The sequence below is a fragment of the Talpa occidentalis genome, unplaced genomic scaffold, assembly GCF_014898055.3.
Source record: "Talpa occidentalis isolate TD23 unplaced genomic scaffold, MPIMG_talOcc4v2.1 talOcc4.17, whole genome shotgun sequence".
NCBI lineage: Eukaryota > Metazoa > Chordata > Mammalia > Eulipotyphla > Talpidae > Talpa > Talpa occidentalis.
The window spans coordinates 45,672,774-45,694,599 of NW_023601754.1; the positions used below are offsets into that span (position 1 = coordinate 45,672,774).

General features: G+C 55.0%; 1 protein-coding gene across 1 annotated transcript; it reads left to right on the plus strand.

Moving 5' to 3' along the window:
* The first annotated feature begins 1,192 nt into the window (after positions 1–1,192).
* On the plus strand, positions 1,193–19,221 carry BICRA (BRD4 interacting chromatin remodeling complex associated protein). Its single transcript, XM_037516870.2, has 14 exons — positions 1,193–1,232; positions 2,394–2,439; positions 2,524–2,566; positions 2,769–2,834; positions 4,678–6,645; positions 7,285–7,461; positions 12,564–13,190; positions 13,348–13,528; positions 13,826–13,929; positions 14,964–15,025; positions 15,928–16,076; positions 16,220–16,314; positions 16,474–16,576; positions 17,050–19,221. Exons 2-14 carry the CDS (start codon positions 2,399–2,401, stop codon positions 18,147–18,149), a joined length of 4,716 nt encoding a protein of 1,571 aa, XP_037372767.1. The 5' UTR covers positions 1,193–1,232; positions 2,394–2,398; the 3' UTR covers positions 18,150–19,221.
* The last annotated feature ends 2,605 nt before the right edge of the window (positions 19,222–21,826 follow it).

The following is a 21,826-nucleotide window of genomic DNA, read 5'->3' on the forward strand; positions in this document are numbered from 1 at the left end:
GGGGTAGCGGTTAAGGGCGGGATCTCTGGGGTTAGCCCGCCTTGGCTGAAATCCCAGCCTGGCTGTCTCCCAGTTTCGGGAATTTCAGGCCTGTTGTTTAAATGTTCTGAACCTCAGTTTTCTCATCCATACAGTGGAGCTAGCAATAAAAGTACTTAACTCAGCAGGCTGGAGAGAGGTGAAATGGGTTAATTTATGTAGAGTCCTTAAAACCAGTGACCGTCCCATTGTGGGCTTGTGACCATCCTCATTACAACCAGTTCTCATTATTCACTGGCTCCACAGTTGCCAACTCACCTATTCACTATCAACCCCCTCCCCCCGCATCAGGACTCCCAGCGTTTTCCTGGTCACTGGCCAGCGTGGGCAGTGGTTAGTGCATTGCCCACAGCACGGTCCCAGCCGAGGTGTGCCCTCATGCTTCGGCTCTGTGCTGTACACAAGTGTTCTCGTGGTCTGTTCTGTGCCAGGTTCTTGCGGTTTTGTCCTTTTCGTTGGGGCTTTTACTATTTAAAATGCCCCCGAGCATAACGCTGGGAGACTGGGGTGTCCACCCTTAGATGCACTTCCTGCAGGCTCTGGGGCCAGTGCTGCTGGCCGAGCATCATCAGGGCAGCCTGAACGCGGGGTCTTCAAACAGGAACACACACAAAACCCAGTGATGTTTGGTGGGGTGATGAAAATTTTGCCAGCAGCTCACAAGGAGCCGAGTCAGTGTCTCCCCAGCAGCAATGATGACTCAGGATTCATAATTGAGTGGACGCGGTGACTTTATAGACTTTGTAGAACAGGACTACCTTGAAGAAGGAGAAATGACTGCTGTTATTAGATGGATGTGCCTGTCATATAACACGTACCACATATATGATAAAGTATGGTATTTCATGTGGGTCTCAACTTATTTGTCCTCTGCTTTTCTCATTTTCCTTTTGACATCATCTCTTTGACCCTTTCTCTCTCTCCTGTCCTACCCCGACCCCGGCCTCCTCCCTCCCTTCCTCTCTCTCCCCTCTTCCACTCCACCTGTTTGTCTCTGCTCTGCCTCTTGCTCTTGTTCTGTCTTGCACTTGTCTCATCTTTCCCCTTTTCCAGACATTCTCACTCACAGCCTTTCTCGTTCTGTCTCCACAGCTGGCCCCCGAAAGGACACACACCAAGTCCCCAGCTGGGGGCCCGGCGTAGACCTGGAGTGGACACCCCCTCCTTCCCTTCATGATTCGTTTGTAGCGCAGGTAACCAGCGGGGGGTGCCCAGTTCATTCCGGGGGGAGCCATGGCCCCCTCACTCTCCCTTCCTGGACACAGAGCCTCCCAGATGCGGGAGGAACATTCCTTCCTGCAGAGCCTGACTTAGCAAATCCTTCACCCCTCCCTCAGCAGCGCGGGTCCTGGGGCCACTTGGGCCCTCCCTTGGTCTCCTGCCTGCTGTGGGCAGAGCCTCCTCTGCCTGTCCCCATTTCTCCAGCTCTGCACATCTTGTCCTTTTGTTCCTGAGTGGACCTTCTCCCCATGGGCTGGTTGGGAAGGACAGAACCCAGTAGTCTGCAGCCTGGGCACACGGGAAGGAGGCACAGGTGGGGTCACGCTGGCACCACCGGGAGCTGAGGACAGGCCTCTCTGGGAACGATCCCCACGGCCAGCTTCGGAAGCGCAGTGTCGCTTGTTGTGTGCTTCTGGGTTACATGGCTGCCCTGGCCCCGGCTGATGGCCCAACTGTGAAGCAGCTCCTGGTCCCTTTCCCCCTCTCCTCTGCCCTGGTCCTCTTGCCCCCTTCCTTCATTGAGAAATGCACCACATGTCTTCGAGGGGACCCAGTACCTGGGAAGCCCTTCTCGGTGCCTCTCCTCCCTCCTTCCCTCCCCTCAGCCCCTTTCATCTGCTCAGTGGTAGGAGAGACCCTCACTGCCCCCTCGTGGACCAGGTCCTGTTCTCAGGGGGTCTGGGGGTGAAGAGCACAGGCTCAGGCTCGAGGACTGGCTCTGCCACCTGACAGCTGGGAGATGCCTCCCTTTCATCATCTACAGAGCAGGATCGTGGCACCCACCTGGTGGGGTTCCACGGGGCCAATGAGTTCAGTGTTGTGAGACCTGTGTGATCTAGACTTCCTTAGACTGGCTGATGTCATCTCTGTGGTTTTATCAGATGCCGGGGAAAGAGAGTGGGGGGAGCAGGGGTAGGAAGGGTGCAGAAAAGGCCACTGTCCTCCCTTGTCTGGAGGTTCTGTGGGGAGGGCAGCCGGGAGCGCTCCCCACTCCCACCCATATCCACAGACTCAAGGGAATAGAAACCCTGGCTCTCCTGGGGCTTCGGGAGCTGTCTCAGAGACGGGAGGGCCTGGCTTGCTGGTGAAGCTAATCTTGTCTCCTTTGCCCCTTCCTGCCCTGCCGCACCCAGTGGCGATGGATGATGAGGATGGGAGATGCTTACTAGACGTGATTTGGTGAGTAACGGGCTCCTTCCCCTCCCTGCCCTGTCCTCCCCTGCCCCTCACTTCCTCAGTATCTCTTCCTCTTTTCTTTTTCAGTGACCCTCAGGCCCTCAACGACTTCTTACATGGATCCGAGAAGGTGAGTGCTGGGGCTGGGAGCAGCAGCAGGTTGGGGATGCCTGGGGTTTGAAACCTGCTGTCAAGCCCTTTTCTGGAGGTCCCTGTACCCCTCACCCATCCTGACCCAATACTTGTCCTTCCACCTTGTCCTAAATTAGTACTTGTTCTACAGTGTGGGCCTACCCCCAGCTGACCTTTCACTTGGGGGTTTCTCATTGCAGCTCGACGGTGATGACCTCCTGGATAACCCCGGGGAGGCCCAAAGTGCCTTCTATGAAGGTTCTGGGGTGAGTGACCGCATCACCTTCCTATTGCATTTTTATTATTTTTATTATTTTTTATTTTTATTTATTTATACAAGCACTGGGTACAGTCAGAAGCGTGGGAGGGTGAGAGAACTCACCAGAGCCAGAGCAGGGAACAGAACAGGCAGACCGACGAAATACACTGCTGAGGGGAGCAGCAGGCATGGCAGGAGAGATCTGTCGCGCCTTGTGGGATCCTCGCCAGTGGCCGGGGATCGAACAGGCGCTGCAGAGGCTGCGGGCAGCTTCACAGCCCAGCGCTCAACCACTGCGCCACCAGGGGAGGCCCCCTATTGCATTTTTAGACAGATGAGGCTATAATACTAGCATATAATCTTTCTTCTTATTACTGTCATTCCTTTTTTTTGTTTTGTTTTGTTTTTTATAGAGGCATGTTTTATTTATTTATTTGTTTGTTTGTTTTTGTTTATACATGCACTGGGTACAGTGAGAAGCTTGGGAGGGTGAGAGAATTCACCAGAGCCAGAGCGGGGAGCAGAGCAGGCAGAAGGACCGAAGTACACTGCTGAGGGGAGCAGCGGGCGGCAGGAGAGGTCTGCGCGCCATGTGGGACCCTCCTCCGGTGGCCGGGGCGCAGCCGGGGATCGAACCGGCGTTGCAGAGGCTGCGGGCAGCTTCGCAACCCAACGCTCAACCGCTGCGCCACCGGGGAGGCCCACTGTCATTCATTTCTGACTTTAATGTTTATATTGATGATATGTTGGTCTATAATGTTAAAAAGTTCTAAACACCTCCTTTATGTGAAGTCAGTGAATGTCTCGACTCTCCCAGGAGGCAAGGTTGGGGTTTAGTTAGGACCATTTAGAGGTTAAACACTCAGAGTTACTCCATCCTCTGTTGGCAACCAAGCCAGAGCACCCTTGTGCCAGGGTGATCCAGGCCATGGGGACAGTGCCCACCTCACTGGATGAGGAGGATGTGGACAGTGATAATAATGACAGTGATCGAGGCCATCAATGTTTCTTGGGCACGTGCTCCAAGGCAGGTAAACTGATGTGAAATCTTTGCTCTGAGAGCTGGTCAGACACGAGCGTAGGTATACTTGTTGCCTGTGGAAGGTTTGCTCAAACCTGCACACTTGTTGCACTCTTGTAATAACTTGTGTCTGGTTGTGACCTGGTACAGCAAAGAAAACATCAAAGAAGTGTCAAATTCACAGCTCACAGCTGAGGGGAGGGAGGGAGAGAGAGGGGAGGGAGAGCCCGACATTCACCAGATCAAGTCAAAGCATCTCCCATACCCCACATCCATCACACACATAGCAGGAGGGTGCTGCTTTATCTTTAATAGAATCACCATCTTTCTTCCAAAATTTTGGAGGCCACGCAGGTCCCCGGATTCTTCAAAGGTGGCCCACAATGGGTGTGGGCTGCAGGTGACATAAGCCTCCCCCTCACCTTTCCTTGGCCAAGCTTCAGAAGAGTTACCTAATGTGAATAAATCTGGCCACTCCCCAGAAGCCCCGCTTAGGTTCTGGACAGGTTTTGCGGCCAAATGAGTTAAAAAAACATTCGTGGTTTTCAGCACCTCTTGGGTTTTGGAATCACAGGGCAGTAGGAGGAGCCTGTGTGGCTATTTAAAGCGGGGTTTCCACAACATCCTACTCTAGTGTACAGATGAGGAAGTGGGCTGGATGAAGCAAGCCCCGGGTTGCAAGTTCAGTCCTAGCAGAGCTAGGATTTGAACCTGGATCCTACTACCTCCAGCTGGAGGGTTCTTTCTGACTCTCTTGTCCTTTGCTTTAGCCGTGACTGAGCCCGCCCTTGCTCATCTCAGCTCTTGCCTTCTTCCCACCTGTCTCCAGCTCCACGTGCAAGAAGCTCCTGGTAACCACTTGAACCCGGAGTCTAGCCAACCGGCCCCCAGTGTGGACCTAGACTTCCTAGAAGATGACATCCTGGGCTCGCCGGCCGCAGGGGGCGGCGGAGGTGCTGGTGGGAGTGCTGACCAGCCCTGTGACATCCTCCAGCAGAGCCTGCAAGAGGCCAACATCACTGAGCAGACGCTGGAGGCTGAGGCCGAGCTGGACCTGGGTCCCTTCCAGCTGCCCACCCTGCAGCCCGCGGACACTGGGTCAGGCCAGGCAGGGGCTGGAGGCGCTGCTGCTGTGGCTGCTGGGCCCCAAGCCCTCTTCCCTGGCAGCACTGACCTGCTGGGGCTGCAGGCCCCACCCACCGTGCTCACCCACCAAGCCCTGGTGCCACCCCAGGATGTGGTCAACAAAGCACTGAGTGTCCAGCCCTTCCTGCAGCCTGTGGGCCTGGGCAATGTGACCCTGCAGCCCATCCCGGGCCTCCAGGGCCTTCCCAATGGGAGTCCTGGGGGTGCCACAGCTGCCACACTTGGCCTGGCACCCATCCAGGTGGTGGGCCAGCCCGTGATGGCACTCAACCCACCCACCTCCCAGCTTCTGGCCAAGCAAGTGCCGGTCAGTGGCTATCTGGCTTCGGCAGCCGGCCCCTCAGAGCCAGTCACACTGGCATCAGCTGGCGTCTCGCCCCAGGGGGCTGGCCTGGTCATCCAGAAGAACCTCCCAGCTGCCGTGGCCACCACACTCAATGGGAACTCAGTATTTGGAGGAGCAGGAGCTGCCACGGCAGCAGCGGCCAGTGGGGCACCCTCGGGACAGCCGCTGGCGGTGGCCCCAGGCCTTGGCACGTCATCTCTGGTTCCAGCACCTAATGTGATCTTGCACCGTACCCCCACGCCCATCCAGCCCAAGCCTGCTGGGGTGCTGCCCCCCAAGCTCTACCAGCTGACACCCAAGCCCTTCGCCCCCGCAGGCGCCACGCTTACCATCCAGGGTGAGGCGGGGGGCCTCCCGCAGCAGCCCAAGGCCCCCCAGAACCTGACTTTCATGGCGGCAGGCAAGGCCGGCCAGAACGTGGTGCTCTCAGGCTTCCCGGCGCCTGCCTTGCAGGCCAACGTCTTTAAACAGCCTCCAGCCACCACCACGGGGGCAGCCCCCCCACAGCCTCCTGGGGCTCTGAGCAAGCCTATGAGTGTCCACCTCTTGAATCAAGGCAGCAGCATCGTCATCCCCGCCCAGCACATGCTGCCAGGCCAGAACCAGTTCCTGCTGCCCGGCACATCTGCAGTCCAGCTGCCCCAGTCACTCTCAGCTCTGCCGGCCAATGTGGGCGGGCAGATCCTGGCGGCTGCAGCCCCACATGCAGGCGGACAGCTCATCGCCAACCCCATCCTCACCAACCAGAACTTGGCCGGCCCTCTGAGCCTGGGCCCTGTGCTGGCCCCCCACTCTGGGGCCCACAGTGCAGCCCACATCCTCTCAGCCGCCCCTATCCAGGTGGGCCAGCCGGCCCTGTTCCAGATGCCTGTGTCACTGGCCGCGGGCAGCCTGCCCACACAGAGCCAGCCGGCCCCCACTGGCCCTGCTGCCACTACCGTCCTCCAGGGGGTCACTCTCCCCCCGAGTGCCGTGGCCATGCTGAATGCCCCTGATGGTCTGGTGCAGCCGGCCACCCCGGCTGCCGCCGGGGAGGCCACACCTGTCCTGGCTGTGCAGACAGCTCCCCAGGCGCCCCCCACTGTCAGCACCCCGCTGCCTCTGGGCCTCCAGCAGCCACAGGCACAGCAGCCGCCCGCCCCACAGGCCCCCACCCCTCAGGCCACTGCCCCACCTCAGGCCACCACCCCCCAGCCCAGCCCAGGCCTGGCATCCAGCCCAGAGAAGATCGTCCTGGGGCAGCCGCCCTCCGCTGCCACCACGGCTATCCTCACTCAGGACCCCCTGCAGGTGTTCCTGCCACAGGTAACCAGGGCTGCGGGCAGGCAACGGGTGGTAGGGGCAACAGAGCAGGTAGCAAGGGCGGTGTGGAGAGCGGCTGGAAACGGGTGAAACTAGACACAACTTTGGAGGGTCTTATGGGTTTGGGGGGATTCTCTCAGCAGTGGCACCCCTGCTCCCAGTATAGGCATCCCTAAGGGTGACAAGGACTGATGGACAGTAAAGAAAAGGATAGACAGATCAGCAAAAAGGGACTGACAGACAGAAAGGAGAGGGACTAGCAGATAGATCTGGAACTGACCTGACAGATAGACTGACAAGAAGAACTGATAGACAGGGAGAGGGGATGGCTGACTGCACCCCTGCTGGAGATTGAGAAGGATCATAGAGGGAGCAAGACACGGTTGGGTGGACTGACAGATGGGGCAGAAGGGATGGAGGGCAAGGTGGAGCTGCATGGAATCAGCTACCAGGCCGCGGCCTCCTGGGACCTGGACGCCAGGGTGCCCAGCCTTTCTGGCCTCTGCATCCAGCCTCAGTGCCCCTCCCACTGCTCCCCCCCCACCCCATTCTCTAGAGCATCAGTGGGGGTGGAGTCTCCAGGTGGGGAGGTTGATGGTCCATGGGGGTCACCTTCTGACCCTGTGGGGCTGCCCATTTCAGGAGAGGAGTCAGCAGCCCCTCTCCACAGAGGGCCCCCACCTCTCCGTGCCCGCCTCGGTCATAGTCAGCGCCCCGCCTCCCGCCCAAGACCCAGCCCCGACCACCCCCGTCGCCAAAGGAGCTGGCCTCGGCCCTCAGGCCCCCGACAGCCAGGCTTCCCCGGCACCGGCCCCCCAGGTAGATGAACCCCAGCAGCCTGTGTCCTCAGCTCAGCCCCAGCCTGGCCCCCTCACCTTGCTCCCTGCTTCCCCCTCCTTGCTCTCTGGCTGCCCTGCCTGCCTCTCTGTCTCGCTGGCTTGGGAAACGGCACTCCCCTTTGCTCTCCTGAAGGTCTCCTGATAGTCCAACATGCTTCAGACCAGGGCCAGCCCCGGGGGTGCCCACACTCCAGGCGGGGGTAAAAATACAGCAGGAAATGATTGTGTCCTAAAAATGATCATTTTCATGTCATCAATACATTCCAAGAGCTCACATTTCAAAAGACACCAAAAGGTATGGTGAAAAGCCCCCTCTTCCCTGAGATGTTTCTGACATCCTTTTCCATGCATGCACGAGCAAAATAACACATAGATTCTTCCTTTTTTTTTTCTTTTATAATCATATTTTACTTTTTCAAAGTAATACATATTCATAATTGTAAAGGACAAAAAAATTTTTATAAGCAGCAGCAAAAATAACAGGTCACTAGCCTTTGTTAATTTCTTAGGGTCAATGACTTAATATCTTAACCCTTCCTTCTGCTCATTACCTCTGCGTTTCTAAGTCATGTTTTGTTTTGTTTTGTTTTTCAGTTTTATTGACTTGCTACTTCTGTTTTTACAAAAGTGATAGTCTACCCACAGGCAGTTTTGCATCCTGCTTTTAGCTTTCAAAGTCCATCCTGGAGACTGCACTTCATTCTTTGATATGACTGTGTAATATTCCATCGTGTGAGGGAACAGTCACGTGTTTGCTAAGGGTGTTTCAGTCAGCTGTGGACACATTAAGCAACACACGGCTGTACTGTTATTTATTTAGCCAATCCTTGCTTTGGGGCATCTAGGTCATGTCCTGTCTTTAGCAATTATTATGATCAGTGCTGCAAAGAGCAGCTCTGAACTTGTGTCACTTTGTAGGACAGGTTCTACAAAAGGAAATTGCTGGTCTGGTGAAGGGCAGGTGTGTGTATCATTTTGCCAGATACTGCCAAGTTGTCCTGCTGTGGGGTATGAATTGCTGATCATACGTCAACAATGTATGATCTTTGCCTTTTTTCCCTCGTTCTCAGTAATGTATTGAACTTGGCCAGTCTGGTAGATGAAAAATAGTATCTTAGTTTGTTTTAAGTTCCATTTCCTTGACTGTGAGTGAGTTTGGGCAGTTTTCATAGATTTAGAGTTGTTTATAGTTTTTATGGATTTGTCTTTCATACCCTTTGCCATTTATAGATTGGGGTTACAGGTCGTTTTCTTGCTGATTTAGGAAAATTTATGAGATCTGTGAGATTACCAGCTAATTTTCCTAAATATCATAAGAGTCATAAGCAGATGAGAAATTGGGGACTGCTACCCTTCATTTTGGAGGATTGGATGTTGTACTTCTTCAAAAGGACTGGTGGGTAGGTAGATTAGGATAAAGGAGGGAGTCACCCAGTAGTGTCCCATTTCTTCATTCCATCAGAAGGTGAGCACTTCATATGTCATCCTCACTGTAATGCAGTTTTGATAGTTTCATGTCTGCATAATGAAGGCAGTGAGTTGTGTGGTTCTGTCCTTGCACGGTCTCCCCGTGCCAGGCACCTACTGGACCCCAAGAATGCAGTGATGGGAAGAACCCATCGCAGGTGGGGCGCCCGCCCTGTGCTAATAACTCTGTGCTGCATTCACCATGGTGAAATCAACAAGAGAGAGAGCATTCTAGTAAGATATGCTGTCCAAACTCAGGTGCATAGCTGGATAGATGAGAGTGCTGATGATGGCAGGGAGGGCAGCAGAGGTAACCATGGGGAGGTAGAAATTGGGGGCCCACCCTATGAAGAGTGAGCTGGCAGGAGAGGCATCTGGGAGGGAGAAATATTTAAACTGAGGTGTAAAGAGAAGGAAATCGCTTTGTAGAGTAGAGTGATAGGGCAGCCTTCTCATGATGCTCAAATAGCACTTGCAAAGGTCCTGAGGCAGGGCTGAGCGTGAGATGTTCAGGGAATGGGAAGAAGGTGAGAGGAGATGGGAGAGAGGGTCAGAGTGGCTGGCAAGACCACAAGAAGGGTTTGGCCTGGGAAACCAATGACAAGCTTCCAGCTGGGCCATGGCCTCATGTGATGAGATGACTTTCAATGAATGCTCTTCCATTAGGAAGTGTTTTGGTGGGAAACAGAAATGTAAGTCCATGATCAAGATGGGTGGTCTCGACATCCAGGGACAAGTTGGCAGTGCCTCAGACCAGGGTGATCACAGTGATGATGGAGAGAAGTAGAAGAATTTGGGGGACAGTTTGGAACTTGCTTAAGGATTGGTGGCATGAGGAAGAGGATAGTATGGTAAATAGCTGCACGAGTAATAACATTTCTATTATTTCTAGGTGCTGTTCCATGCACTTTACAAATACAAGAGGTATTGCACTTACCCTTCACAACAACCTGTCTGGAAGGTGGTGTCATTAGCCCCATTTTATAAATGAGGAAACGCAGGCACAGAGAGATGAAGTGGTTTATCCAGCTGGTTGGGCCTGGAGTCGAGTCCTGATTTGTTGCCAGAGGCACCTAAGGTCTTAAGAAAGACAGGCCTGGATGTCCCAGCTCTGCTTAGCAGTCAAGCTCTCCAAGGTGCAGTTTACTTATTTGTAAAATAGGAATAAGGTCACCGACCTCATGTGCTGCATAGAGCAGATACTCAAGGAAGAGATACTTATCACTAGCAGCAGTAGTAACACTGCTGTGCTCTGGATGACCTTTAAGAAGAAAGGTCATTGTATACAGCTGTACACATGAGTTGATGCCTAGGCGCAAACAGGGCAGGCCCTCTGCAGCTGTTGTGCCTGAAGCAATCCCTACTGCTATAGAAGGAGGGCTCCTGATAAATGTTTGTGGGGTGAGGGTGAGCAAATGAATGAGTAGGTGGATGGGTAGATAAGCGGATGAGTGGATGGGTATTTTATGAGGTATTTGCCTTATTCTACATATTGTGAAAATGGTTCCAAAGGCTACTTTCCATTTGCTTTTCTCTTACAAGTGAAGTTAAGCATCTGGGGTCACATGGGTGGCTGTCTTAGATGCTTGGACCACACTGCATCTCCCCATTGTTAATATGTGGCTACATTCGCTTTATCCTTCGTCCCTTGCTATGTCTACATTTTTCTCCAGAACTATCTGAGAATAAATTGCAGGCATTCTCCTCTTAGCCCTTTGTGTCTTAGCATAACATTTCAGTCCTAGGGAATAAGAACATCCTCTTATTTGACCACAGTAGAATCAGCAAATCCAGCAAATTGGGCATTAGAGACAATAACTGTTATCTGTCCTCTTTTCCATCACCCAGCTTAACCAGTCAGCTGGTGATGGCATAACACACTGCTCTTCTCGTTTAGCTCAGCTGGTATCCTAGTACCCCACCATTCTAGGCCCTCAGAAGCATTTGTTTATGTGGAACAGACCATCTCTCTTTGTCCTTAGTCCCATAGCTGCTCACCTGCCCTGGACCATTTGGGCTGTGTTCCCCATTGTAGATACAGTCACGCCTGCATAACGACGTCTCCACCCATGATGGACCACGTGCATGTACACTGGTCCCTTGAGTTCCTCAGGCTGTGCTGTCTTGGTCTGTGTAATCACATTCCATGACATCCGCACAACGATGAAATTGCCTAACCACACATTTCTCAGAGAGGATCCCTCTCGTGAAGTGACCCGTGACTGGTTACTGGGCCAGGAAGTTTTCCAGAGAGGTCATCCCCCAGCCCGTTAGGAGCGCCCAGGGAGATAACTTGGATTGCTTGTTAGAGGCTTTTGCTTTGGGTTTTGCTTTGAATTGCCAGATTTGTTCAGGGCTAAGTGTGGATAGGCTTCTAGAAGGGTCCAGGGGCTGGGAGACTGAAAGCAATGGGTAACTTGGAAATCACCAGCTGGCCCACTTTGGAACTGGGCAGCTCTTGGGCAAGCCCCCTGGTTCCCCTCAGGCCTAGTCCTCTGCAGTCAGCTTTGAAGGCCCTGGGTAGTGCTAAGGTTGGAAGACAACCTGTCTGGATACCTGGCTCTGTCATTGACGGTTCCAGGCTTCAGTTTCTATGTGTGAGTGGGTGCTGTGTTATCACTGCTGTCTGGGCCATGGAGAAGACCTTGAGTGGGTGACACTGGCTGCCCTGTGTGCCAGAACCATGAGAGCGATGACTGGGGTGTGGATTCTGTGCCAGCCCAGTGGCAGGTAAACATGGCTGTCACTTGCTAGTTAAACAGCAGTGGCCAAGACTGTGGTCCTGGTGCAGGAGCGGGCAGAGGGGCAAGGCAGCCTGCCCGATGCGTGTTTTAGGCAAGGGCACTGAGTATGAATCACAGGAATAGCGCCCAGTGGCACTTGTGAGAGTGATTCCTGCATGCACACAGATACACACATACCTGCCTGCTCTCCTGGCACCCAGGTCGGCCTGCAGCCATGCCACACAGGCATATGGTGGCAGGGTGCCCGGGATATTCAGGGGCCCTGTGACTCATGGGACCTGGCCCTGCCCTTGTTTCACTCCCCATCCTCAGCTCCCTGGTCCCCAGGCCCCACCCGTACTCTTCCCTGTCATCAGCACCACATTTCAGTATGCAGCCGCGGCATCTACGCTGATGTGTGTTTTCCTGGGTTAGCTGGACAGTAAGGCCTGGTGGCAGCTAGTACGCTGCCCTACCCGCCCCCCCTCCTCACCCTCTTGCCGTCTCCTTCCCCCTGGCTGCTGTGCTCATGCTCCCTGGCCCCTGCCTTCCCGCTGGGCAGCTGGTGTGGTGCCCTCTCTGCTTCCTTCATTGCCACCCCCCAAACCCTGCAGGGCTCGCCTTCATCTGGGGGAATTGGGGAGGTTGGGCATACATGGGGAGGGGGTAAGATTAGAGGGTGGATGTATGGAGGAGGATGGGGTGTGGGCAGGAGGAGGGGTGAGGTGGGGAGTTCAGAAGGATGGGCATGGCACGGTTCTTTCAGGAGCAGGTGGCTCAGAAGGGGGGTATCTAGTGGGAGTGGCTGGTGTCCCCAGTATCTTGGGGCAGTGGGAACCAAGATTGGTTCTGACCCCCACTCCCTTTCCCTCTGCCTCCCTCCCCTGCCCAGATCCCAGCATCGGCTCCACTGAAGGGTCCAGGCCCCTCCTCATCCCCCTCACTACCTCACCAGGCCCCTCTGGGGGACAGCCCCCATCTGCCCTCCCCACACCCTGCCCGGCCCCCTTCTCGTCCACCCTCACGCCCCCACTCCCGTCCTCCCTCCCAGCCCCAGAGCTTGTCCCGTCCACCCTCAGAGCCCGCCCTGCACCCATGCCCTCCTCCCCAGGCTCCCCCGACCCTGCCTGGCATCTTTGTCATCCAGAATCAGCTGGGCGTCCCCCCACCTGCCAGCACCCCAGCCTCCACTGCCCCAGGGCCTCCCCAGCCCCCTTTGCGTCCCCCATCCCAGCCCCCAGAGGGCCCCCTGCCCCCAGCTCCCCACCTCCCTCCAGCCTCCACCTCCTCTGTTGTGGCCTCTGAGCTGTCCTCCAGGCTACCAGCCCCCACGCCACCTGACTTCCAGCTTCAGTTCCCACAAGGCCAGGCCCACAAGTCCCCTACACCCCCTCCGACTCTCCACCTGGTCCCCGAGCCCACAGCACCCCCCCCACCGCCTCCTCGGAGCTTCCAGATGGTGACGGCCCCCTTCCCAGCGCTGCCCCAGCCGAAGGCTCTTCTTGAAAGATTTCACCAGGTAATCGGAGGCTGGAACTGGCTCCACTCCCCTCCCCTCCAGGCTAATCCCCAATCCCTCTTGCTTTACAGCTTTCTCCTCACCCCCAGTCCCTGGTGCCTGACCACCCCATCCCTGGCATATGCCCCTACCCCTTAACCATCTTTCCCCTCCTCAGGTGCCGTCCGGAATCATTCTCCAGAACAAGGCTGGAGGAGCCCCCACTGCACCACAGACCTCTGCCAGCCTGGGGCCCCTCAGCAGCTCCACTGCCTCTGTGCTGGTCAGTGGGCAGACCCCAGCTGGGACCCCCGCTGCCCCCAGCCACCCCCCTGCCCCGACACCCATGGCCACCACAGGTAAGGGAAAGGAAGCTCACTTAGGACTGGGGTGGGGATGGGGTGAGGGCAAAGTAGTGGGGAGATGGAGACTGGGTGATGGGCATGGGCTGGGCCAGCCAACCCACGGGGTCACCCAGACCTTGTGGGACAGGGAAGGTGGAGGAGGAAGAGCAGACTCCCCACAGCTGGGGTCACACACCCCAAGACTGGGTGCTCACTGAGACTGGAGAGAGTGGGATGCAGTCTGGGGGATCATGAGAGGGTCACTTGGTGCCAGTGACCCCTGAGCCCATCTGCCCCACCCCCACCCCCCAGGCCTCCCTCCTCTGCTTCCTGCCGAGAGCAAAGGTTTTGCCAGCAACCTCCCGACCCTGAGTGTGGCCAAGGCCACTTCATCTGGGAAGTCCTCCGGGCTGCAGGTAAGAGGCTGCCAGAGTGGAGGGCCAGGGCAGTAGCCAACCACAGGGAACCGGGCCAGAGGCAGCCTGGGGGCAGGTGAGGCTGACACCAAGGGTCAGAAGGACATCCAAGCTGTGGTCAAGGTAATAGGGCAGTCTGGCTGGAGGATGGGAAGGTGTTTCAAGACACCCAGACAGCTGAACAGAGACCATGGGCACCAAGATGAGAGGGTGGCAATAGGGAGGTATCCCGACAGAGACGAGAGACTTGGGGCCAGAGCAAGTGAGAGTTGAGATCGTGGGAGAGGACAGGGCGAGACTGTGATGTCAGCTCAGGGTAGGCAGGTTGAGTTGGCTGGATGACAGACTGATGTGGGAGACCCCAAACAGGCCAGGGAGCAGGGAGACACCGAGAGTTACACAGAGACCACAGAGGTGGGGAGGCTCAGGAGGAGTCCAGGCATGTGCCTGCTTGGACTGGAGCAGTCGTGAAATTGAGACAGAGACAGTCAGAAAGGAATTATCAGAAGTAGTTGGGGTCAAAATAAGGGGGGTGCAATTGTATGGGGAATATAAAAATTAAAAAAAAAATAAAATAAACTTGTAACATATAGAAAAAGAAAAAAACAAGTAATCAACTTATGAAAATATTCCTTGTTTAAGATTCAGCTTAAATATTGCTTTCCATTTGCTTTTTAAAATAAAATTAAGCTTTGAAAGTCGGGGAAAAAAATTATCAGAAGTGGGGGGAAATGGAGAGACAAGCACATCAGGGACAGGGACTCTGACGCAACTGACAGGCAGGGTAGAGAGATACATGGAGCAAAGCTGAGTTTCAGAGAGGAGGGAGGGAAACCCCAGGGTGTCTGGGGTCTCAGACTGAGACCTCTAGAGAAGGGGCCAGCTTGTCACCCCTTCCTTACCATATCGCTGGCCACGATCCCACCCGGGTGAGGGCTAAGACAGTGGCCCTGTCCTGCCTTTGCCCCACGTTGGGCGAGAAGGGGTCAGGGCCCATGCAGGGAAGTCTCCCTCTCACTGGCCTCTCTCCCCAGTACGAGAACCGGCTGAGCAGTCTGAAGAAGCCACCGGCCCTGCAGCCCAGCAAGGAAGCCTGGTGAGTTGTAGCCTGTTCCTGAGCCAGTCCCACCCTTCCTAAGGGAGTTAGGCACAATTCCAGCTCCACCCTGAATGTGGGGGTCATGGTAGTGGTGAGAGGACTGTCAGTGAGGATTCTGTCAGGGCACCGATGAAGTACCCAGAGAGGCTGCCGGTCTCACCAGGGAGGATCTAGTGTGGGTCTTAGGACTGTCTCAGCATCTCGCACAGGCTGGGCAGTCAGTGCTTAGTGCCCTGTGGTGTGTATTTGTGTGGAGGGATGAGCCTGTGGAGGAAGGATGACTGGGAGTCTATAAACAGCTGTAAGGGGCTTGGGTGGACACATGGATGACTGGATGGGAGTTTGACTGGATGGACACCCTCTTCTGCCTTACTTCAACCTCCAGTGCGGGTCTGCTGGGGTGGAGATGAGTGTGTCTGGTGGGAAAAGCGGCCACACAGTAGCTATAACCCAGTGTGATACAGTGAGATGGTAGCGAACAGTCCAGAGAGGGCAGAACATGCTCTTAGCAACCAGCCAAGCTCCCTGACAAGCTGTTGGGCTCCAGGCAGCACGGGGACGTGCTGGCCCCCAGCGGCTGGAGACAGCATAGCAGTAGAGGATGCACTTCCAGCTCTGATGTGGACTCCTCATTTTTTGCGCCTTCAGTCCAGGGCCTTCACCTCTCCCAGCCTCAGTTTCCTCTTCTGTCCTATGGAGGTATTATAATAGCACCTGCTTCCTCTAGTTGTCACCAGTCAGTGAGACAGAATGAGTTGATACCTGCTTCCCAGGCGCTGGCTTGCTTTCCCCTGTTATTTTCCTTGGGGCCTGGGGCCCAGGATCTGGGATTTGGTTTCTCCTGGCCTCCCCACCAGCGATGTGTGTGTGGTCTCTCCCCCTCCCTGCTTTGCCCCCAGTTTCCTGGAGCATTTGCACAAACATCAGGGCTCCGTCCTGCACCCTGACTACAAGACCGCCTTCCCCTCCTTCGAGGACGCCCTGCATCGCCTCCTACCCTACCATGTCTACCAGGGTGTCCTCCCCTCCCCCAACGACTACCACAAAGGTGAGGACTCCCTGACACGCCCCACCTTCCCACCCATCCCTGGGAGATGAGTGCAAGTGTGTGCCTGCAAGGTCTCCAGGCTGGTCAGAGGCTCTGCCTGTTGCTGCCATCTAGACCGCTGGATCTCCTCTCTTCCTCCACAGTGGATGAGGAGTTTGAGACGGTCTCCACGCAGCTGCTGAAACGCACTCAGGCCATGCTCAATAAATACCGCCTCTTGCTCCTGGAGGAGTCGCGGGTAGGGCACCTGTTTCCCCTCCCCTCTCACCCCGAGCTTTGGGGCCTCTTGTGCTTGGATGCCTCATAAGGGTGGGAGGCTGGTGGTCCCATCACAAGAAGGATCACAACTGACCCCTCCTTATTTCTTCATTGCCTGTCATTTCTTCCCCTCCCTCAGAGGGTGAGCCCCTCAGCAGAGATGGTCATGATTGACCGAATGTTCATTCAGGAGGAGAAGACCACCCTTGCCTTGGACAAACAGCTGGCCAAGGAGAAGCCAGGTGAGGGAACTGGAGAGGTGGGTGGAAGAGGTAACCCCCATCCCTTCTGATGCCACAGAATTAGACTTGGGGACCTCAGAGCAGCATGCTTGGTCTTAACTTGACTTAGCCACGAGGGGGCGCCCAAGCCCCCACCTTCCTGCAGCGGCAGGGTCTCCGCTGGCCTCGTTGGAGGGGGCACATTCTGCCACTCCTAGCGGGAGAGAAAAGCCAGAGAGCAGAGCTAGGACTAGGGTGGGGCTAGCGAGCCACCTGGGTTGCAGAATTTAAGGTAGCATTCGCTCTTAGGTGCGCCTTGGGGGGACTTGGGAACACCGAGACCTGGCAGTGTATGCTGAGTATTTAATAAGTGAAGGACTTAGCCCGGGTGGGAATGGATGCTCAGTGCTTGGCCTCCTCATAGTTCTGCTCTGGGTGTATGCCTCACACTTTCCCTAACCCCCTGGGTTTTTCTTGCCCCCCTGGTTCTGCAGATGAGTATGTGTCTTCCTCACGCTCTCTTGGCCTCCCTGTCACCACCTCTTCCGAGGGACACCGGCTCCCCAGCCATGGCCCACCACCTTCCTCAACACCCGGGGCTCCAGCCCAGCCCCCTCTGCACCTGCCCACCAAGCTGGTGATCCGGCACGGTGGGGCGGGTGGGTCCCCTTCTGTGACCTGGGCACGAGCTTCCTCCTCCCTGTCGTCATCCTCCTCGTCCTCTGCTGCCTCCTCTTTGGATGCCGATGAGGACGGCCCAATGCCCTCCCGCAACCGGCCGCCCATCAAGACCTATGAGGCCCGCAGCCGCATTGGCCTCAAGCTCAAGATCAAGCAGGAAGCCGGGCTCAGCAAGGTCGTCCACAACACCGCTCTGGACCCTGTGCACCAGCCCCCGCCCCCACCCCCCACCTCCCTCAAGGCGGCTGAGCCCCCGCCCCGGCCCCCACCGCCACCCCCAGCCACCGGCCAGATGAATGGCACTGTGGACCACCCGCCGCCGGCCCCCACTGAGCGCAAACCGCAGGCCCCGGCTCCCCACTGTCCCCGCTTGCCCCTCCGGAAGACATACCGTGAGAACGTGGAGGCTCTGGGCAGCGGAGCGGCCGAGGGGGCGGCTAGTGGCAGGGCCCGGAGCAGCAGCCCAGCACCCCTGCCCACCAAAGTGGACGAAGCCACCAGCGGGCTCATCCGCGAGCTGGCTGCGGTGGAGGATGAGCTATACCAGCGCATGCTGAAGGGGGCACCGGACCCTGCGGCCAGTGCCGGGCAGGGCAGCGGCAGCAGGGATCCAGGATGGGAGGCTCCCCCGCTGCCCCCAGCCAAGCGGCGCAAGTCCGAGTCACCTGATGTGGACCAGGCCAGCTTCTCCAGCGACAGCCCACAGGATGACACCCTCACGGAACACCTCCAGAGCGCCATCGACAGCATCCTGAACCTCCAGCAGGCCCCAGGCCGGACATCTGCACCCCCGTACCCCCACGCTGCCCCCACAGCTGTCACACCCGCCTCCCCGTCGCCTCTGCACAGGCCAGAGGCTTATCCACCCTCCAGTCACAATGGCGGCCTCAGCGCCAGGACGTTAAACAGATAACACCGGCCTGGTCTTCCCTGCCCTGTCCCCTCGCTCAGCCTGGACGCTGGGGAGCATGGGGGGCAGGGCAGCTGGGCCTCTGACCTCAGCCTCCTGGGGAACATGAGCCGGGGATCCCCTGACAGTTTTTCTTGCCTAAGTTATTTGAGTCACAAAGGCCTCCTCCACCACCTCCTGCTTCAGCCAGGTTGTTGAGAGAGGGTCGTGGATTTAGGGGAGGGAGCTGTAATGTAAAATGTCATCCCTGTCAAAGGAGGGGGTAACCCTGGTGTCATTTCCTACTTCCCACTTCCTACCACACCCCGCCCTTGCGTGAGGGGGTAGGGACACACCTGTGTTTGCCAGGAATGGGAGTACCCTGGTTGATCCCACTACTCATGCGTGTCGGGACACCGGTCTTGTCTATGTGGCTTAGCCCGACTAGGTATTGAGGGACCTGGAAGCCCTCGGGGGTCCTGGGGAGCTGCTCTAGGGGCCTCCCCGTAGCCCCCCATAGGCTATAAAAAGGAACACAAGGATGGAGCTGGTGGACCAGCGTCCCAGGACCCTCCCCATGATCACCGTGCCATGTGCACTGTCACATCCCGTATGCGTCCAGCTCCATGTCCCATGTCCCTGTGTGTGTGCTCCAGTGAGCAAGAGATTTCGAACCCTCCTGTCCCGCCACTGAAATCCCAGCATCTGCAAAACAGGAAAAGGGGTCTTCCACCCCCTCCCCATGCGGTTCTTCTTTTCTGTTCTTTCTGCCTCCAACCGGCCCAGGCCAGATTTTGAAATCTCGGAGACAAAACTAGTACTGTAAGATAAATTTTTTTGTACTGTATTTATTGTGTATAACGATTTTTTTAAAGGAGAAATCTGTACATTTAGAACTCTTGTAAATTAAAAAGTGATCCTTTTTTTAAAACTGTACCTATGCCCCCTCCGCCCCCTTGCTTTTGGGTCTTTTGGGGGTTGTTTGGAGATGGGACTGGGGTGAGACCTGTGGAGGGATTGTGAGGGCTTATTCCACATATATTTGTTGAGCACCTACTGGGTGCCTCCTGAACTAGGAAAACAGGTTTCTGCAAGGATGGGGTGAGGTGGGGTGAGATGGGAGAACAACAAGGCAGATTGTAAACAACTAAACCAAACACAGGGTGAAGTTGATGACCTGCCCCCTATTCCTGGGGAAATACAGGGTGTCAGTTTCCTCCACACCTTACTCACGTTTTTGCTACTTGATCAATTACCTTGGTTAGTGCATGCTTCTGTTTAAAGACCCCTTATTTATATAGATTGTCATTCATTCACATGGAGCTAATGGCCAACAGGACGATATCTGGGCCCTGCAGGCAGCTATTCCAACATAGAGTCATGCACTGTTTAACGCAGTATTGTTCAGTGATACTATGGTTGTGCAAATGTCATGGAGGGTAATCACAGCCTGCTGCACCCCTAGGCTAGGTGGGACAGCCTACTGGGACTGCTGTCTTATATGCTGAATCCACGTTGACTGAAATGTCATTAAGCGAGGCACGACTATTTTTTTCACATGGCGCCCTTCTGCCCTCCAGCACTAAGGGACATGAGCCTGTACTTCAGTGCCTTGGGGACACTGAACATAATAAAATCTGGGCCTCCCTGGTGGCAGAGGGTTTAAAGACAGCACTATCAAGCTACTGCCAGCCACTGCAGCACAAGTTCTCTCCCCGGCTGGCCAGGGAGCTAACCAACATGGCGCAGCAGACCTCTCCTGCTTCGCCAGCTGCTCCCCTCAGCAGTGTATTTCAGTCAATCTGCCTGTTCTGCTCCCCACTCTCGCTGGTGAATCCTCTCACCCCCAGCACCTCTGGCCTACACCCCAGTTCTTGTATGCATAAATAAATAAATCTTTAAAATAGTAAAATCACCAAAGAAGAAAGTACACACACATAGTAAAAGCAATAAATAGTCCTCAAAAAGGAGGCTGGCTTATAACTGGAGAGCTGAAACGAGTGGGTAGGCCCTTGCCTCTTTGGGCCTCCGATGGGACCGTGCCATGTGTGGGCAACTCAAATGTCTTGCCACTCTGCGCATGTCCCCAGAAAGCACTGTGAGTTGGGAGGTTACAAGTCAGTTTTAACAAGTAGATTCACAAATCTGGCATCCATTCATAAGTTGGACCAGTGGTTAATGAGGACAGTGTCAGATGATGACATGAGGAAAAATCAAGCAGGGTGTATTAAATCCTGTGGCAGTTGTAACAAAGAGCCACAGATTGGGTGACTTAGAAGATCTGACATTCTTTCACAGGTATGGAGGCTGGAAGTCCCGTATCAAGGTGTGGGCAGGGCTATGCTACCTCTAGTGACTCTAGGAGAGGATCATTCCATGCCTCTTTCCATCTCTGGTAATGCCCAGTGTTCTTGGCTTGTGGCTCCATTGCTCTATTCTCTGTCTTCAAATAATCATTTTCCATCTGTGTCAGTGTCGCCCCTCTTAGAAGGACACCAGCCATATTAGATTAACTTGTTTAAGACCCTACTTCCAAATAAGATGGCATTCACAGATACTAGGAGTTGGGACATCAGCCTTTTAGGGGAACTCAATTCACAGCACAGGATAAAGGATGTCTTTGTGTGAAGAAAAAAAAAAAAAAAAGCACCCTTTCCCTCTGGAGCTGGGAGCACAGTGTTAGCTGGATTCTAGTTCCCTCTTAATCCATTCAATGAATGCTTTGTGCAGTGAACACCCTCCTCAACTGCACTTGAAGGGCTTCAGGGTCTGGTCGAAAGGGAAGACCTCAGCTGAGGAGGTGATATTTGAGCCCACGTGCGTAAGATGAAGGAGGGAGACCTGGAGGAAAAACATTCAGAAATAAACAGCCAGTGCAAAGGCCCGGAGGCAAGAGCATGCCTGGGTGCTGAGGAACAGCAAGGCAGCGGGTGTGGCTGCATCCTATTTGAAGGAGGTAAAGGCAAATAGAGCATAGGTCAAAGGGAACAAAGGAGGCCTATGGTGTTGAACCTTGTGAGGATTTGGGCCTAACTCTGAGAGGCAGGACCCGAGAAGTTTCTGAGCAGAAAGCTCTGAGCAAATAATTTTTCACATTAAAAAAAAAAAAGGGCAAGCAAGCTGTAAACCGACTTAGGTCGCCAAGGCGCCCTCTGGTGGCCGCGCGTGGAACAGACAGCGAGGGCGGAAGCTGGAAGACCAGAGGGCCGGTGACCTCGACTGGACTAGGTGATGCCCCAGTTTTGCTTCAGGTCCCTAAGGGTTTGGCGTGGGCATATGGTGGGGAACTGATCTGTGAGGTCTCCGAGAGATGGACCGCCCTCCATCCTAGGTCTAGATCTACTACCCCCACGTGCAATAAATAAAGCCTTAAAAGAAAAAAGCAGTTCTTAACATTCTTGGGTCCCCGCACGCTCCCTCAAACTCCACATAGCCTCGCAAAAATATTTGCCGCTGTTTACCACGGGCTCTCGGGACCTGGGTTCTCGAATGCTGACCGCATACTAGCTGAACAGAGTGAACAGCACTGACTAACGTTATGGAACACTTTTCCTGGGCATCTTTCCAAACTCTTGGCTGGAGTGTTTCATTTTGTCCTCATGGCAGACCCCATGTGAGATCACCCCCTTTTTTTTTAAGATTTATTTATTTATTTATTTATTTATTTATTTATTTATTTATTTATTTATTTATTTATTTAT

Excerpts from the sequence above, each read along its gene's own strand:
- BICRA (XM_037516870.2), top strand. The coding sequence starts at position 2,399 with ATGGATGATGAGGATGGGAGATGCTTACTAGACGTGATTTG. Across the intron at positions 13,529-13,825 it reads GACACCCATGGCCACCACAG|GCCTCCCTCCTCTGCTTCCT; the intron begins GTAAGGGAAAGG and ends CCCACCCCCCAG. Across the intron at positions 15,026-15,927 it reads CAGCCCAGCAAGGAAGCCTG|TTTCCTGGAGCATTTGCACA; the intron begins GTGAGTTGTAGC and ends CTTTGCCCCCAG.